The sequence below is a fragment of the Mobula birostris genome, chromosome 18, assembly GCF_030028105.1.
Source record: "Mobula birostris isolate sMobBir1 chromosome 18, sMobBir1.hap1, whole genome shotgun sequence".
NCBI classification, from domain to species: domain Eukaryota; kingdom Metazoa; phylum Chordata; class Chondrichthyes; order Myliobatiformes; family Myliobatidae; genus Mobula; species Mobula birostris.
Genome location: NC_092387.1, coordinates 36310438 through 36329691, shown reverse-complemented (window position 1 = coordinate 36329691; position 19254 = coordinate 36310438). Strand labels below are relative to the sequence as shown.

Here is a 19254-nt window from a genome sequence, read left to right as displayed (position 1 = left end):
GCCCGAAACGTCGACTTTCATTTCCTTCTATAGATGTTACCTGACCTACAGGCTTTCCTTGGCATTTTGCGCCCGTTGTGTAATGCGGCTGCGCAAACACGGGCTGGACGGTGGACGTCACTAATAAAGACGTGGACCAAATCATTTGGGAATAAAGAGGGATTCAAATTGAAACTATTATAAACATTTATTCAAATATCGAGAGTAATTTATCTCCTAAAGTATAGCTACTGTAATTAAAACAATTTTATGTGTTTCTTGTTTGTGTTTGATGTCGAATCTCCGAAACTGTTTAAAGTTACTAGATTTCACCACCCCTCAGCTTCCGTCGTGATTGGGTCGGTCCGAGATGTCGCCCCGGTTTTCGCGAGAGTTGGTGCTGGCGGAGTGGCGGTCGGCTGAAGGTTACGGGTGGCCGAAGTGACGGCTCTAGCGGGACATCGGGTGAGTGACTGGGCGGGGTGGGAGCCCGCATAGTGCACTGATGGGGAAGGAGATTCGATGTTGGGAAGGGGTGAAAGGGAGAGGAGGTGGCTGGAACCTGGGGGTCAATGATGTTGGCGGGGGGGTTCAGGGTGTATGCAAGGAGGGTGGGGGCGTCGTTGCGACGTGTGGCTGGAGGAGGGACGGGGGGTGGGGAAGTGCTGGGCGAGGAGGGATGGGGAGGGGGGGCTGGGCGAGGAGAGAAAAAGCTGAGTAGATTTAAAATGTTGGAGGAGGGGAGAGGAAACCACCAGGTGAGAGGTGAAACCTCAAGGGAGAAGGATGAAGTAAAGAGCTGGGAAGTTGATTGGTGAAAGGAGCATCAGAGGGAGGTGATGGACGGGCAAGGAGATGAGGTGAGAGAGGGAAAAGGGGTTGGGGGACATTACTGGAAGTTTGAGAAATGGATGTTTATGCTGTCAGGTTGGAGGCTACAAACACAATGTAAGGTGTTTCTCCGTCTCCGCCGCATCTGTTCCCAGGATGAGGCTTTCCGTTCCAGGACATCTCAAATGTCCTTATCCTTTAAGGATCGTGGTTTCCCTTCTGTCATCAATGATGCTCTCACCTGCATCTCCTCCATTTCCTGCTCCGGCCCTCACCCCATCCTCCTGCCACCACAACAGGGACAGAGTTCCCCTTGTCCTCACCTATCACCCCACCAGCCTCTGCATCCAGCACATTATCCTCCACAACCTCCGCCGCCCTCAACAGGATCCCACCACTAAGCACATCTTTCCCTCTCCACCCCTCTCCGCTTTCCGCAGGGATCTGTCCCTCTGCGACTCCCTGATCCACACGTCCCTCCCCACGAATCTCCCACCCGGCATTTATCCCTGTAAGCGTAAGTGCTCCACTTGTCCCTACACCTCCTCTCTTGCCACCGTTCAGGGCCCCAAACAGTCCTTCCAGGTGAGACAACACTTCACTTGTCAGTCTGTTGCGGTCATCTATTGCATCCGGTGCAGCCTCGTCTACATCGGTGAAACCCGACACAGATTGGGGGACCGCTTCATCGAGCACCTCTGCTCCATCCGCCACAACAGACAGGATCTCCCAGTTGCTCCCCACTTCAACTCTGCTTCACATTCTCATTCGGATATGTCCATACATGGCCTCCTCTACTGCCATGATGAGGCTAAACTCAGGTTGGAGGAGCAACACCTCATATACCATCTAGGTAGTCTCCAGCTTCTTGGTATGAACATTGAATTCTCCAACTTCTGGTAATTCCCTTCCCCTATCCCTATTTCACTCTGCCCCCTCCCTCAGCTGCCTACTACCTCCCTCATGGTTCCGCCTCCTTCTACTACCCATTGTGTTTTCCCCTATTCCTTCTTCATCTTTCCTGCCTATCACCTCCCTGCTTCCCCTCCCCCATCCCTTTATCTTTCCCCTTACTGGTTTTTCACCTGGAACCTACCAGCCTTCTTCCCACCCTCCCCCCACCTTCTTTATAGGGCCTCTGCCCCTTCCCTCTTCAGTCCTGATGAAGGGTTCCGGCCCGAAACGTTGATTGATCGTTTCCACAGATGCTGCCCGACCTGCTGAGTTCCTTCAGCTTGTTGTGAGTGTTGCTTTGACCCCAGCATCTGCAGAGTATTTTGTGTTTACAATAGAAGGTGTTGTTCCTCCAGCCTAAGTGTGGCCTCATCATGACCGTGGTAGAGGCCATAGATGGACATAGCAGAATGGAAAGTGGTATTAAAATAGGTGGCCACTGGGAGATCCGGATTGTTCTGGCAGATGGAGTGTAGATACTTGGCAAAGCAGTCTCCCAATCTGCATCGGGTCTTACTGATGTATATGAGGCCACACCAGGTGCATCAAACACAGGAAATGACCCCAACAAACTCACAGGTGAAGTGTCATCTCACCTAGAAGGACTGTTTAGGGCCCTGGATGATAGTGAAGGAGGAGGTGTAGGGGCAGGTGTAGCACTTGTTCCACTTGCAAGAATAAGTGGCAGAAGGGAGAGCAGTGGGGAGGGACGAATGGACAAGGAAGTTGTGCAGGGAGCGATCCCTATGGAAAGCAGAAAGTGGAGGGGCAGGAGGGATAGACGTGCTTGGTGGTGGGATCCCGTTGGAGGTGGCAGAAGTTTCGGAGAATTGCGTGCTGGATGTGGAGGCTAGTGGGGTGGTAGGTGAGGACAAGAAGAACCCTATCCCTGGTAGGATGGTGTGAAGGTGGGGTAAGAGCAGACGTGTGAAATGGAAGGATGTGGTTGAGGGCAGCATTGATGGTGAAGGAAGGGAAGCCCCTTTCTTTGAAAAAGGAGGACATCTCCTTTGTTCTGGAATGAAAAGGCTCATCGTGAGAGCAGATGTGGCGGAGATGGAGGAATTGAGAAAGGGGAATGACGTTTTCACAGGTAGTAGGGTGGGACGTGGTGTAGTCTAGGTAGCTGGGAGAATTTGTGGGTTTGTAATAGATATCGGTGGATAAACTGTCTCCGGAGATGGAGACAGTAAGATTGAGAAAGGGAAGGGAGGTGTTGGAAATGGACCAGGTGAATTTGAGGGAAGGGTGGAAGTTGAAGGCAAAGTGGATGAAGTCGATGAGTTCAACACTGATAAAGTATGTAAAAGGATTAACACTTCATTAAACAATAGCAGCATGTTTTTCTGAAAGAAACCACTGATCAACAGATGTGCTAATTTTGTTATTCAATGCTAAACAATATTTCTTCTTGAAGGTAGCTAGGTAGGGTTTCAGGATGCTTATCTCCTTGTGCAGTCATGCGTAGAGATAGGACAGCTCCAGTCTGTTTCATACATTTAGGCCATTATGCCTATTCTGTAACTTGTCTTTCGGTAAACTGTCAAGCAACAGGTAAGTCTGATTCCAACTTGGTATATGCGGGGGTATCTGAACGGATATATCCCTTCTGTAAGGGGAATTGTGAGTTAGTCGGTGGATCGGCAAGAACAGTCACAGTTGGATTGTTCCAGTTCGAGCTACTAACTGAGTAAGCCCCGGGTGCTTTGAATAAAGAGTTTGTACTTATACGGTCTCTGAGTGACTTTATCCGGACTCGACTTCCACAACACGGGTGCAGGAAGCAGCACCAAAGCAGTCGTTGATGTAGCGATGGAGAGAGAAAGCTAGGTTAAACAGGAGTATGTGGAAAAATTTGTTCAGGGTACTATTTTGATCTTGAGTACTATTATTAGACATTTACCTAATCACTGAGCAGTTGTGGAACTTGGCTAATCAACACTTGATGCTAGAGCTTTCAGTTATAGGCCCATTATTCTTAAACCCTGTTGTATTTATCAGAGGTTTCCAATGTTTAAGGTGATCTTGGTCTCTGCCCTTATCTATTCACCAGGTCCCCCTTTTGGAAGTGGTTTCTTGGCCATTGGAGCTTCTGCATGGAAGTGACTGAATAAATTGTATACTCAATAAATGCAGATCTGCTGAAGCCAGAGTAACACACACAAAATAGTGGAGGAACTTAGCAGGTCAGGCAGCACCTATAAAGAGGAATAAGAAGTCGACATTTCAGGTTGAGATCCTTCATCAGGACTTCAAGGGTCTCAGCTCACAACATTGACTCTTTATTCCTCTCCATGTTGCTACTTAATCTGCTGAGTTCCTCCAGTATTTTGCATGTGTTGCTCTGGATTTCCAGGGTCTGCAGAATCGGTTGTTTATGATCTGCTACAGCCAGTTGATTTCCTTTAGCAAAACAATGATATAAAGCAGAAAGGATGGGATCTTTAATCCATTTTATTCCTGTGTGGGAATTTGATGCAACATGAGGACACAATGTCACTGGGTGCATAACTTGTAGGAAAACATTGTCTTGCAAGTTTGTTTTGTAGCCCATCCACTTCAAAGTTCAACCTGTTCTACGTTCAGGGATGCTCCTTTGCACGCCACTGTTGTAACGTGGTGATCTGAGTTACTGTCATCTTCATGACGGCTTGAACCAGACTGGCCGTTCTCTTCCAACCTCTCTCATTTACAAGGTGGTTTTTGTTGTATTTTGCATCATTCTTTGTAAATTCTAGAGACAATGGTGCATGAAAATCCCAGGAGATCAGCAGTTTCTGAGATACTTGAACCACCCCACCTGGCACCAACAATCATTCCACAGTCAAAGTCACTTAGATCACATTTCTTCCCCATTCTGGTATTTGGTCTGAACAACAACTGAACTTCTTGATGTCTGCATGTTTCAATGCGTTGAGTGCTGCCACATGATTGGCTGATTAGATATTTGTATTGATGAGCAGGTATGCCTAATAAAGTGACGGCTTAGTGTACTTCAATACACTGTAATGATTTAATCTGTATGAATAGTATGCAAGACAAGCATTTCACTATCTTGTACAAAGGACATAATAAACCAATTTCAAATCTGACCAGAATATTTTATTAAGTGAATATATAGTCCCACTTAGCTAGCGCTATCAGAAAAAAAAGTAGTTAATCTCCAACCTGGACCAAATGATGTTCCCAGTGTTGGAGTGATCTGTTCATTAATAGTAATTCCAACATACTCGAGGTCAATGTGGATATATTTGTCTGAGCCGCAAGTTTGAACCCCAAGAGTAAGTTCAGGGTGTTCACTGTCAGCCTGCACCAAGAAGACACTCAACCTATCGACACACACACACAATGTTGGAGGAACGCAGCAGGCCAGGCAGCATTTATGGAAAAGGTCACAGTCGACGTTTTGGGCTGAGACCCTTCATTAGGACTGGTTTAAAAAAAATGAGTCATCTGCCCTGGTATCTAATGGCCGTATGAAGGGTAGGGATCATGATTATAAACTTCATATATAGTCATTCCACAAACAAGAGAAAGTCTGCAGATGCTGGAAATCCGAGCAACACACACAAAATGCTGGAGGAACTCAGCAGGCCAGGCAGCATCTATGGAGAAAAGTAGTCAATGTTTCAGTCATTCCATTTCAGGTGAGGTCTAAGAAGAGTAGCAAGACAATGGTGACTTGTGCTCTCCTAGATCAAGGAAGTACAGCGGTGTTCTGCATAGTGGGCCTCATGAACAAGTTCAACCTGACAGAAAAAGAAATGCATTCTCTTATGCACCATGGGTCAAAAGAAGGTCGTAAGTATTTGTGTCATTTCAGGATTGGAAATGGCTGGTCAGATGGTGAAGACTTGTGAACTGCTTAACATGTACACAGGAATATATGCTTGTCTACAAAGGGAACATTTCTTGTCAGAGAGATATTCAAGAATGGTCTCACCTGAAACATGTTTATCTGCTGGATATTAGGGCTACATCCACACTATACCAGATAATTTTGAAAACAAAGCCTTTTCTCATCATTTTGACCCTCCATCCACATTGAAGTGGCATTTTCATCCCCTGAAAATGGAGCTTTTCTAAAACACTCTCCAGTGTGTGTAAATTTAGAAACGATTGTTGCACGTTGCAGTGTGGACGGGGTAAACTGAGATATTTAAAAACGCTGTCATGACAACACCACAACAGCAATGCTTTTTCTGCTTCTGCTTGGTACTGCGCAGGCACTGCTGGATGGCTGTTATAACGTGCAGTCGGTGTGAACGGTGTGTGAGTTAAATTGTAAAGTGAGCTTTTTTGACTTGATCCCCTAAATTGATTTGATTGAGTCTACCTTTAAAAATATTAATGTCATAAATATTGCACAGGTCTGGTGGCAGAAGATTCCATTCTCTTGTTGATCTTGGGTAGAGGATGGCTTCATGTGTGTGTTGTTTACTTTATTGTCTACATTAATAGCTTGTTTGGAGTTAATCATCCCCACATTCTCCACCGCTTTGCTGAATTTGTAGTCATTTGTAACTCACAGAAACAGCTGGACTTCATTGTCTGTCTAAACGAAGAAGTCTGGTCTGCTTTTTCCAGCAGAGGTTTTCTTTGTATTCCTCAAAGACATTGTTGAAAACTTTCTTTCACTGTTGTTGTTGGTACTCTAGTTTTTGACCAATGGAAATAGCACAATGCTGCTGCGAAAATGTAAATATTATACTGTTGCCTCTTTGCTTGTTTTCTGTAGATGTGTCTACACATGCCCAGTAGGAGTAGATTCACCCAAATATCCGTTTTAATGTGGACAGAGATATTTTGAAAAACGCCTAGTGTGGACGCCTGTCGTTTTTACTCGAAACCGGTGTTTTCAAAATTATCCAGTCTAGTGTGGACGTAGCCTAAATTAGAAATTGAGCTGCTGGTGGGGGTGAATGTGCCTGAGGCATTGGAGCTGTTGCAAGTGATTTGCAGTGTTAATGATAGACCCTATGCAATCTGAACAATGCTGGGTTGGACAGTTAATGGATTGTGGAAAGGAGACAATGGTGGTGGAAGAGACCGTTAATAGGATTTTAGTTTTGCGCTTGAATGTGCTTTGGCAGCAGTGATTAAGGACAGATTTTCCTGAATGTAGTCAAGAGGGACAACTGGGTTTGTCAGGAGAAATCACAATCTAGGACAGACAGCTGAACAAAAGAAGATATTTGTGTAGATGTTGAAATTTTGTGTCTGCTGTGTATTGGTAACATGTTTTTGTAATTGTAGAATAATAATTAGGGGACCTGGAATGTGGGAGCCATGTATCTGTTCTCTATCTGCTTGTTCTATGTTGCATGTTTACTGTTTATTATGGTCATACATGAGTGGGGGCATGGTAAATGCAAAGGGAATAAGTTGTGTATTCTTGCTTATTTTGGCAGTTTGTACCTTGGGACCTGCGGAGGTTGTATCCTTTGCTGACTGGCAAGGTATTGCTGAGATAACACTCAATAACACTTATTTTTATGGTTGCTAATTGCTAATAAAGGGCTTCGACTTTTGGAACAATCATTGGAGTTGTGGGTGTGTCACACAAGTATGGTTGCAGCCAAGTGGCAATTGTTTTGATTTTATTTTGGATTAAGACTTGCCGCAAAAATGTGTATGGTTGAATAACAATAAACTTGAACTTGAAACATGTCCTGACGAAGGGTCTCGGCCTGAAACGTCGACTGTACCTCTTCCTAGAGATGCTGCCTAGCCTGCTGCATTCACCAGCAACTTTGATGTGTGTTGCATGCTTTTGTTATGTAGCCTCATGTGTGTGGCACCTTGTCAAAGGCCTTCTGAAAATCCAAGTACAGAGCATACACTGACTCTCCTTTGTCTATACTGCCTGTTATTTCCTGAAAGATTTCTAACAGATTTGTCGGGCAAGATTTCCTCTCAAGGAAACCCTGTTGCCTTTGGCCTATTTTATCATGTGCCTCCACATATCACGAAACTCTTCCTTAGAAATAGACTCCACTAAGGTCAGGCTAGCTGGCCTATAATTTCCTTTCTGCAGCCTCTCTCCCTTCTTAGAGTTGGGTGTCACTTGCAATTTCCCAGTCCCTCAATCATTCAAGAGTCTAGTGATTCTTGAAAGATCATTACTTATGCCTCCAAAATCTCTTCAGCTACCTCTTTTTCCTCCTTTTGACTTTTATTTGCATTCTATTGTTTTTAAAAGCTTTCCAATCCTCTAATTTCCTACTAATTTCTGCTATTTTCCTTTTGTGCTGTCTTTGAGTTCCCTTGTCTGCTCCAGTGACCTCATCCTCCCTTTTGAATACTTCATCTTTGGGATGTATAGTTGCAAGAAAGAGTTCGTGAACCCTTTGCAATTACCTGGTTTTCCGCATAAAATATGGTCTGATCTTCATACAAGTCACAATAATAGACAAACACGACCAACCTATACTAATAACACACAAACGATTGTACTATTTCTCATCAATACTGAGTACACCATTTAAACAATCACAGCCTAGGTTCAAAAAAGTATGTGAACATCGGGTATTGCCTTTTATAAAGGCTATTTGGAGTCAGATGTTCCAGTCATTGAGATGAGATCGGAGGCATAGGTTGAAGAGGTGCCCTGCTTATAAAAAAGACATGCAAAGTCAGATTACTGACAGAGCCTACTCTTCTCAGGAAAGAACTGTTTATGTGCACCATTCCTTGATCAAAACAACTTTCAGAGGTTCTTAGAAGAAGGATTGTAGAGATGCACGAAGCTGGAAAAGGCTACAAAAACATTTCTAAATACCTGAGTGTTTGTTAGTCTGCAGTAAGAGAAATTGAACTACAAATTGAGGAAATGCAGTACTGTTGTTACTTTTCCTAGGAGTGGTCATCCTTGCAAAGATCACACCAAGAGCATAATGTGTAATGCTGAAGGAAGGGTAATAGCAAAAGACTTTCAGAAATCTCTGAAACTTGCCAAAGTCTTTGTTCATGTGTCCACTGTAAGAAAAGCACTGAACAAGATTGGTGCTCTCCAAAAAAAAACATTGCTGCACATTTCAAGTTTGCAAAAGACCACCTGGATATTTCACAATGGTTCTGGGATAGTGACAAATGAGGCAAAAGTTGAACTTTTTGGCAGAAATGTAAACCACAATGTTTGGAGGAAAAAGGACACTGCACACCACCACCAAAACCTCATCCCAACTGTGAAGCATAGTGGAAGGAGCATCGTGGCTTGGGGCTGCTTTGCTGCCTCAGGGCCTGGATAGTTTGCAATCATTGAGAGAACAATGAATTTAAAATTGTATCGAGACATTTTACAGGAGAATGTCAGGGTAGTGATCCATCTCCTGAAGCTTAATAGAAGTTGGATAATGCAACAAGGCAATGATCTGAAACACGAGTAAATCAACAATAGAATGGTTTAAAAATAAGTAAATTTGTGTTTTGGAATGGCTGAGTCACAGTCCAGTCCTTAACCCAATTGAGATGCTGTTGCATGACCTGAGGAGGGCTGTTCAGGCAAGTTATCTCAGAAATATATTGACGAACTGAAACAGTTTTTTAATGGAGGAATGGTCTAAAATTCCTCCTCACCATTGTGCAAATCTGATCAGCAGCTACAGAAAACATTTGGTGGAGGTCCTGACGAAAGGTCTCGGCCTGAAACGTCGACTGTACCTCTTCCTAGAGATACTGCCTGGCCTGCTGCGTTCACCAGCAACTTTGATGTGTGTTGGTGGAGGTTATTGCTGCTGAAGGAGGTTCTGCCAGTGATTAAATACAAGGGTTCACATACTACTTCCAGCCTGGACAGTGAATGATTAAACCAGGGAATTATAAAGGGTTTACAAACTTTTTCTTGCAACTGTATGTATTGTGCACCTTCTGATGACCCCCCCCCCCCGAATTTCCAGCCATTGCTGTTTTAGAGAAAGATGGAACATTGTTTCCATTAAAAATGTTAAATTGCTCATGCTTAATCTGGATTACAGAGATTTAAATTGGAATTACATTTGTATTCCTGCATATCTTGGTTACAAGTGAATCTTGGTAACAATCCCAAAATGGAACAGAAACCTGATTTTCTTGTCAGTCAACGTGAGTTACATAACCAACCTGTTTAACTGGATTCGTGACATCCGATCTCTATTCAATAATAACAGCACACACTTCTGTCGTGAAATTATTGATGTTTGTTGTCATTGCATTGAAAAAGAGAGCAACTCTTTCAGTCTCGAATTGTGAAAATCCTGAGCTGCTCTCAGTATTTGTTCGTTTTAACATTCTTGTAAATAAAAATCTGTTTATGAAGTTCAGCAATATCAGTTTATCAACTATTCTTCCTGTTGCCAAACATTAAAAAAACAAAGCTATTTTGAATGAATTGAAACTGATTTCAATGCTGCAGTTATTCATAATTACTGGACACTTCTCTGATCTTAAATATTATATGTCTAATTCTCTCAGAATTTTCAAACTTCCTTGATCTTTCTGTTGTGATTGGTTGCTTAGCCTGCTTGATGATAGCAATATTACTGAATCTGAACAACCCCATTTGTTGACATTGGCATAAAATTGAAATGGTAAAAGGGTCCTTTACACAGGTTACCTGACCTTTATATGCAGCTGTCTTTGAGGATTTCGGCAAACATTGCCACTTCACTGCTGACTAAAAATCCAGGACATCCGAGAGCACTTTTGTGTTGTTTGTGTAAATCATATTGTGTCTCTGCATTGCAGGTTTAATGTTCCACTATTCTAAAATCACCACTAAAATATGTGGCTTATAAATGATCTTTTCACCACTGATGTCTGCAAGTATGCTTGCGCATCTGGTTGTAATTCATTTGTTTCAGTTTTATCATTTTAAAATTATCTGTTTATTTTGGTAATACAAAGTATTGAATAATCACCTTTGAGTCATCAGAAATTGTAACATTTAACATAAATTGTAAAATTTTCTTGAATCTTTTCCCTTCCCCCTTTCTAAAACAAACTTTTGAAAATGGATATCGGTTGCATTCTTTACAAGGATTAAAACATGTTATTAAGTGATTGTGATGTACAATATTAACTTTGAAATCTAGTAGAGATTGCAAATGAGGACAAAATCCAAATAATTTGCTGAGCATGTCTTTGAAATAAACTTTTACCTCCAGCTGGAAGGTGGGTGTGAATGCTGTGCATCTTGTGATATTTACTGATCGCGTCATGCTACCTTTTCTTTTGGTTGAGAAACTTAAGTCCTAAATCGATTATGAATTTATTAGACAGTATATATCTGAAGTTAAATGTTAAAGAGAAAGGTTCAGAAGTTCTGTCGTCTAATTCAAACAAAGGCTTGCAATTGGAAATGGAACAAACTTTGATGACAGAGCAACACACAAAAATGGTGGAGGAGCTAAGCAAATAAAATAGCATTTATAGAAGGGAATAAATAGGTGTCTTGGGTCAGGAATCTTCACTTCGTTTATTCCCATCATAGATGCTGCCTGACTTGCTGAGTTCCTACAGCATTTTGTGTGTGTTGCTCAAGATTTCCAGCATCTGCAGAATCTCTTTTGTCTGTGTTTGATGACTGACTTTGTACCTTAGACAAGAATGTAATACATTTGTATTTAAGGAAGCCTAAAATGGAGGGGGCCCTCACCTGTGGGAAAGGGGGAGAATATTGGATCTCACAGTTCCAAGTTTTCTGTAGGGTGGTTTTAATTATGGCCTTCCACATGAAGGAGCCTAGAAATGTGCATTATAAACGTAAAAGGTTGGATATGCTGACAGGTAGTTTCAGCTGGAACAGGGGTTATTTAGGGCTTAGCCGCTGGTTGGGCTGAATAGCTGTTGTACCTGTTTCTGCTTGGAGTCCTGTTCAGCTGGAGTTATTGGTCAAGGAAAGGCAGAATCTTCACAGAAAGAATTGATGACCAAGGATAAATATGCTTTAAAGAAAATCTTTTCTACTCAAAAGTGACAGACTTATTCAAAGAGTCTAATTTGAATAGAGACAATTAAATAGGTATTTTGAATGTTGGAAGCGTATGGGGGAAGAGTTAGGGTATGTCCACACTACGCTGGATAATTTTGAAAACGAAGCTTTTTCTCTTTGTTTTGCCCTCCTGTCCACACTGAGCCGGCATTTTTGGCCCCCGAAAATGGAGATTTTCGAAAACACTCTCCAGAATGAATAGATCTGAAAACGCTTAATATCCGGCGTAGTGTGTATGGGGTAACCGGAGAGATTTTAAAACGCTGTCATGACAACACCACAACAACAATGCTTTTTTCTGCTTCTGCTTGGTACTGCGCAAGCTGTTATAACGCGCAGTCGGTGTGAACGGCGTGAGAGTTAAATTGTAAAGTGAGCTTTTTTGACTATTTAAAAACACTGTCATGACGTGCCGGAACAGATGTTCATTGTTTTCTTGAACGCCACCACCTAACAATTTCAGAACAGATGGACGAGACTGAAGCCAGTTGACCCATAGCTTACTGAATAAATAAGTATACTCACTTCGCCCTGTTTTCTGTCCTTGCTTGTATGAAGGTGGTTTACCTATTTATGCAAGTACTTCTCTGACAATAGATGTATAACAGCCTAATGTAACATTGTATGGAAATACAAGATAACGCTGATGCAGACATTTTATACATTTAACAAGGTGCTTTATTAATGCAACAGAGTTAAACAATGTTCGTCGTCAGCTGGGTTATACTGTCTGTGAACTCCCTGTTGGTTGCCTCCATACGCTCCAGTATTTGTTTTTTTTTAAGTTTTAAGTCCTCCTCCGCGACAGTCAAGAGCAATTCCTTTAAAGTTTTTCTACTCTGTAACTGGGCAAACCCGCACTAAGTATATCGTTTCCTCTTCGCTTGTTTTCTGTGTGTCCTGCGCATGCCCAGTAGGAGGAGATTCGCCCAAATATCCGCCTAATGTGGACGGAGATATTTTGAAAAACGCTTAGTGTGGACGCCTGTCGTTTTTACTCGAAACCGGCGTTTTCAAAATTATCTGGCGTAGTGTGGACGTAGCCTTAGCTGAGCGACTTCAGGAAATTTAGTTTAAGGGATATGACGGTAGTTAAACAATGGTAAACGTCTAATATACAGTGCCTTGTAAAAAAATGTGGCCTCCCCCCCCCCCCCCCCCCAACCCTTTGTTCACATGAATGAGTATTACAGCCAGGGTAAACACGAGGAATTCTGCAGATGCTGGAAATTCAAGCAACACACATCAAAGTTGCTGGTGAACGCAGCAAGCCAGGCAGCATCTCTAGGAAGAGGTACAATCGACGTTTCGGGCCGAGACGTCGACTGTACCTCTTCCTAGAGATGCTGCCTGGCCTGCTGGATTACAGTCAGGGATTTTGATCACTTTAACTGAGAATTTTTATTTGTGAATCACATCCTTTTTTTTAAACAGTAGAGCCCAAAAGACAGGGACAGTTGTAAGATATTAGAAACTTAAAATTCAAAAACTGAAAAGTTAGCATTTCCAGAATTTTTATTCCCCTTTACTCAGTACTTAGTTGGACCACCTTTCACAGCTATTACAGCCTGTAGTCTTTTGGATAAGTCTCTATAAGCTTTGGAGAATGTGATGGAGCAAGATTTGCCCATTCCTCTTTGCAAAATTGCTCAAGCTGTGCCAGGTTAGTTGGGGAATGACGGTGGACAACAATCTTGAGGTCTTGCCAGAGACATTCGATCAAATTAAGGTCAGGACTCTGGGCCACTCAAGGACATCAATAGTCTTCATTTGAAACCATTCCATGGTTGCTCTGGCAGTATACTTTGGGTCATTGTCCTGTTGGAAAGACAAACTTCCTCCTCAGTTTGTTTTCTGGCAGAGGCTAGCAGGGTTTTTTTTTGTCCAAGATCTTTCTGTATTTAGCAGTATTCATCTTCCCTTCAATCCTGACCAGATTTCCAGTCTCTGCTGCTGAAAAGCATCCCCATAACATGATGCTACCTCCACTATACTTTACAGTAGGGATGTTGTGACCTGGCTGATACACAGTATTGGATTTATGCCATGTGTATCACTTGGTGTTTGTGCCACAAGACCACCTTCTACATCTTTAAAGTATCTTCTAGTGACACTTAACAAAGCTTTGATGGCCAAGGATGTGCTTTCTATTTAGCTGGGGCTACTTTCTTGTCACACTTCCATAAATACCCTTTTTGTGCAAGGCCTTAGAGATTGTACAGCCATGAACTTCATCTCTAGTTGTAGCCACTAACTTCTGCAGCTCACTCGGAGTGACTCTTGGTGTTAGAGTAACCTCTTACTGAAGTGCCATTTTTCCTCGGCGACTAAGTTTAGAGGGGCATCCTGACCTAGGCAGTGGGACCTGACACTGAGCTCTGAGGTATGTTCAGTGCTTTTGAGATGGTCTTGTACCCTTCCCTAGATTTGTGCTTCCCTGACTTGCCTCAAATGCTCTTTTGGCCTCATTTTGGTGTGGTCTGTTGAAAATCTGTCATCCTGTTGGATCTTACAGAGAAGGAGAGTATTTGTTATGGTGATCCTCCAATTTGTGAATTGGTGAGCTAATGTACAGTATTGCAGCTGAGAAAAGTTAGTGTAGTAATTACAAAGGAGATGAATACTTTTTCAGACTTACAATTTTGGTTTTTAATTTGTAGATGTTGACAAGTTTTGGATTTTTTCTTTTGATTTGAAATAATGCACAATGTTTTGCAGATTTGCTCAGAAATCCTACTTCAGTATATTTTAAATTTAGAAAATGAGAGAGTAAAATGTAAAAATTGTGGGGGCTGAATACTTTTTCAAGGCACTGTATTTTGCAACTTTCAATAAATACACCAATCATTGGCTAGTTAAATGTAGGTTGTATAAAATTGAAGGAAATAAAACTGATGAAGTGCATAAAAGGTCTGCCAATTTCAGAGAATGTAGAAACATTGATAAATATGGAATAAATAGAATGAGAGTGGTCTAAAGGGTTGTAGGAACATAAATCTTTAAACCAAAAAGCCACACAAATATGTGCTCCATTTGAAGCTACGATTAGGGAATTATGAGAAATAGATGACATGGGGAGTTAATATTTTACTTTAATGGCATTAAAATCATTTCTGTAATAGGTAACCAAAAAAAAAGAGACTGAAGAATTAATATCAGTAAATAAGAAATATTGGCAAAACTAGAACTCATGACTTCAATATTACTACTGTTCAGATTATGGAAATTCACCTTGGCAAGATTCACCCAAGTCGCCCCAATCACATACTGTTCCAGCTGCTACCATCCGGGAAACGGTACCATGGCGTAAAAGCCAGGACCAACAGGCTCCGGGACAGTTTCTTCCACCAGGCCATCAGGCTGATTAATTCACACTGATATAGTTGTATTTCTATGCTATATTGACTGTCCTGTTGTACATACTATTTATTACAAATTACTATAAATTGCACATTTAGACTGAGACATAACGTAAAGATTTTTACTCCTCATGTATGTGAAGGATGTAAGTAACAAAAGTCAATTCAATTCAAATCTATCCAAAAATTTGAGATATGGAATAAAATTCACTCTCGCACAGAAAGAAAATATAAATAAATACTTTTTTAAAACTCTCATTTCTTGACGCATATGCAGATGACACAGCTTTGTGTGACTGAAATCAGGATCTGCCCATTTTCTAGGAATGCAAACATGTTGATGCCCCGGGAATCTATGTCTGCCTTTCTCAGAGCACTGAGCATTGGTTCAATAATGTTCTTGCTGTTGCCATGGTAACACATCAGTTAGAAAGACACTGCACTACACCAAAATGATGCAAATGTGGAACTAGTTAATTTCTCATAAAAATTAATATTATGAAGTCCTAGTTCCAAATTTCAGATAGCTAATATGACATTTGTTATACTCGCTATAACCTCCAATTAGCGCAAATGGTGCTATACAGCGGCACTTTTTTTGGTTAAATTGAATTAAAATGCGCTAATTTACAGAATGCAGGCAAAGTTCAGGGTTATATATTCGTATAAAATTGCTCATTCTCCAAAATCAGCAGGCTCACTTTCACCCGAGAGCCGATACGCCATCACAGAAATCAGGACATGACAACCCGACGCATGCACATGGCCAGCCTCAGCAGCGACACCTACCAGAGCAGAAAGGCGGGGCAGCTCTATTTCGAGGCGTCACATTCTGCTAATCACTATCAGCATGTGCAGGGTTGGGACAGATCAAACTGAGACCCATCAATAAGAGATAATTAAATCTTATTGTAATGACGTACTTCGAGACACCCATAAAATCCTTTGCTGCAGTCAAAGGACAGCAGTGACTATATCATGTCCATTTAGGAGAGCACCAACCACATCATCGAGAATTTGGTGTTACTGCTTCGTATCTTCTATCCAGCATTAGGGTAAAAAAAATGTTCAGCCTCATTATGCCATGTGGAAAGGGAATGGGGACATTATGGTCAAGAGATGACGCCAAACGTCATCGGGAAGCGGCAAGGAGAGGGAGAGAACAAGAATCGGATGAGGCCAGGGCCGCACGACTCCAGGATTAGAGACAAACAACAAACAGCAGAAGAGATGAAGAGACGGGGGATGAAAGGGCTGCACATCTCTAGAATGACAAAAACAGGCACAGAAGGAGGAGAGAGGAAGAGACAAAGGAGCTGAGAAATGCACGTCTCCAGGATCAGAGACAAAGAACAAAGAGCAGAAGAGATGAGACGGGGGATGAAAGGACTGCACGTCTCCAGAATGAAAACAAGAGGCACGAGGGTGGAAGGTAAACCAGAAATGACGCCATCAAGAGTGTCTTTCGTTAAATGAGGAGGAGCTATATTTGCTTTGCTACGCTTCGTTCTTCTTTAATAAACTGAGCTTTTCTACTTCAGTTGCCAAAGCAAAGCGATGCCAATAGCATTCAGGAACATTTAGTGTTCATTCTGGTCACATCAGATTGCACTACCCTTCTGTCAAAGGGTGCCCCAACAGGTCACCCCGTTGTCTGTAATGCTATATAATTGTATTTAAACTGTCCACCTTTGGTGTCTTCCTAACAAGTACATCCTATTTGCAGAGTAAGCTTGCACTTGCCCCTCGTAATTTGGATGAACAATGTAAACTGGCCCTACAGTGCACTGTCACTTGTGCTTTCATTAGGATGAGATGAAGATTTGGTGTATTTTACCCCTGAAGGGGGCCCAGTTGGGCAACTAAAAACTCTTGGGATCTCTCAACTAGCTCAGGTCACACTTTAGCCACACATAGTAAAGTTCAAAGTAAATTAATTATCAAAGTACATGTATATCATTGTATACTGCCCTGAGACGGATTTTCTCGCAGGCATTAACAGTAAATACAAAGAAGCACAATAGAATCAATGAAGTACTGCACACAACAAAGTAAAGAACCAATGTGCAAAAGACAAATTGTACAAATACAAAAAAAAGAGAAAATAAATAAATATTGAGAACATGAGTTCTAGAGTTTTTGAAAGTGAGTCCACAGGTTCACAATGGATCAACAGCCTGATGGTTGAGGAGTAATGACCTCCTGAACCTGGTTGTATGGGATTTAAGGCTCCTGTAGCACCTCCTGAATGCAGCAGCAAGTTGAGAGCATGGTCTGAATGCTGGGGGTCCTTGATGATGGATGCTGATTTCCTGCGACAATGCTCAGTAGATGTGCACAATGGTGGGGAGGGATGGACTGGACTGTATTGCCTACTTTTCATAAGCCTTTCCGTTCAAAGGGAATTAGTTTTTGCATACTAGGCCGAGATGCAACTAGTTCATTCTACTCTCCACCACGCATCTATAGAAGTTTGTCAAAGTTTTAGATGGCTTGCTGAATCTTCGGAATCAGAATAATACATAAGGAAGCGTTCAAGGCAGTTGGCATTTGTGAAGAAGACAAGTCAACTTTCAGGTCGTTTGCCAGGTGCCGTTTTCTTAGCAAGTTCCTTGGCAAAATTGGTTTTCTTTGCCATTGCTGCTCAGCCTTCATTGTGTTGCTTTGTATTATTTGTAATTGTTACTACAAAGTGTGCGTGAAACGAGTTTAATCTAGTTTTAATCTCAAAGAATTTTTTGGGGCATTGCCAATGTTTCAAGCCGAATTTATCTTTTTATAATGTGAATTTTGCAAAGTTGGACAATCATTGGTAGGTTGCATGTTTTTTTCATGTTTTGTTTGAACGGTCAGGCAATCTTATCTGGCAGCTGTCAGCCTCTCCCGATAGGGTGCCCCTGAGCCTGTGTGCGCCTGTGATCTGCTGCTGCACTCTCTCCTGTGTACGTGCGCCCGGGCGACCTGCTAGTGGCGGATCGCTGACGCGTGGAAGCTTGTGGGCCGAGGCGGCGTGACGTCAGCGCGCAAAGCGCACGCGCCCCCCGCCAACATAAATAGCCGGGTGGAAGGCGGCTGGTACTGTAAAGCTGCAGAGTCGGGTCGGTGGTTTTGGGGGAAGTACACCGGTTCCTGGTATCCTGATTACGGGTACGGCACCAATTCCGGGCCGAGGGCAGCGTACTGAGTTAGGGTACTCCCTTTTCCTACCGTATAATCGGGATGACGTGGAACTGGGTCGGCGTCTTCCTCTGGCAGGGGCCTGCGCTCGGTTCTGGTGCCACTTTCGACGGCATCCGCACCGGTCCCGCGGTCTGTCTCTCTCACTCACTGACCCTGTGGACGCTCTCTGCTCGGTAGGAAGCAGAGCAGGCAGAGTCTTGGTTGGGATGACTTTGTTGGGCCAGTTGCGAAGAACCCGCTTACTCGTGGGTTTGAGCACACGGCTTGTCTTTTTTTTAAGACTGCAGTACATTGTGTCTGCACAGGTCGGCGACGGGATCTGTCTTCACCTCTGGTAGAAGCCAATCACAACTCCGCGTACTTTCGGCTAACGGTGGGTTTTAACTAGAAGTGAAGTGGCCAAGAGACTGGAGGTTAGGTGAATGTTCTGCTGGAGGAACTGCGTGGGGAGGAAGGAATTGTTGGCATTTCGGGTGCACACTCTGTATCAAGAATTGGAGATCCACCTAGGAATTGGAGATCCCACCTAGGCAGCATTAGAATTTTCATATGAGATTTTGCAGATGCTGGAAATATGAACAACACACAAAATGCTGGAGGAACTCAGCAGGTCAGGCGGTATCAATGGAGAGAGAGAGATCATTGTTTCTGCCCCAACCCATTTTTTTTTGGTTCGCAAGCCAAAAATATTAAGATGTGTTTTATTTCGTATCCGCGAAAAGGGATTTTAATGGAGATTACTGTTACCTTCATGTGATCACACTATGCGTAATCCTTTTTGGTGAAGTATTATAAACAACTATATGTCAAACCAAGGAGTATTGACGAAAGCTTTTTGAGCGTTTGTACTGATGCAGTTAAGTGTACTTATTGTCCTTCGATGGTTTGTCTTATTATCTTTTAGCTGTGACTCAATCTGTAGTGTATTTGCATATTCTGTATGGTCATTGCGTTTAATTTCTTATATATAGAAAATGTCAT

At 42.5% G+C, this 19254-nt stretch overlaps 1 protein-coding gene across 6 annotated transcripts in view; it reads left to right on the top strand.

Moving 5' to 3' along the window:
• The first annotated feature begins 360 nt into the window (after positions 1–360).
• ncoa4 (nuclear receptor coactivator 4) overlaps positions 361–19254 on the top strand; it is a 43917-nt gene continuing 25023 nt past the window's right edge. For 3 of the 6 annotated variants that reach the window (XM_072282502.1, XM_072282501.1, XM_072282500.1), the window contains exon 1: positions 16402–16525. In XM_072282502.1, the coding sequence (XP_072138603.1) occupies positions 16417–16525 (109 nt within the window). In that variant the 5' untranslated portion in view covers positions 16402–16416. Of the gene's footprint in view, positions 445–16401; positions 16526–18131; positions 18241–18352; positions 19130–19254 lie in introns of those variants that run through there. The other 3 variants (XM_072282503.1, XM_072282504.1, XM_072282505.1) reach the window with 3 other exon arrangements.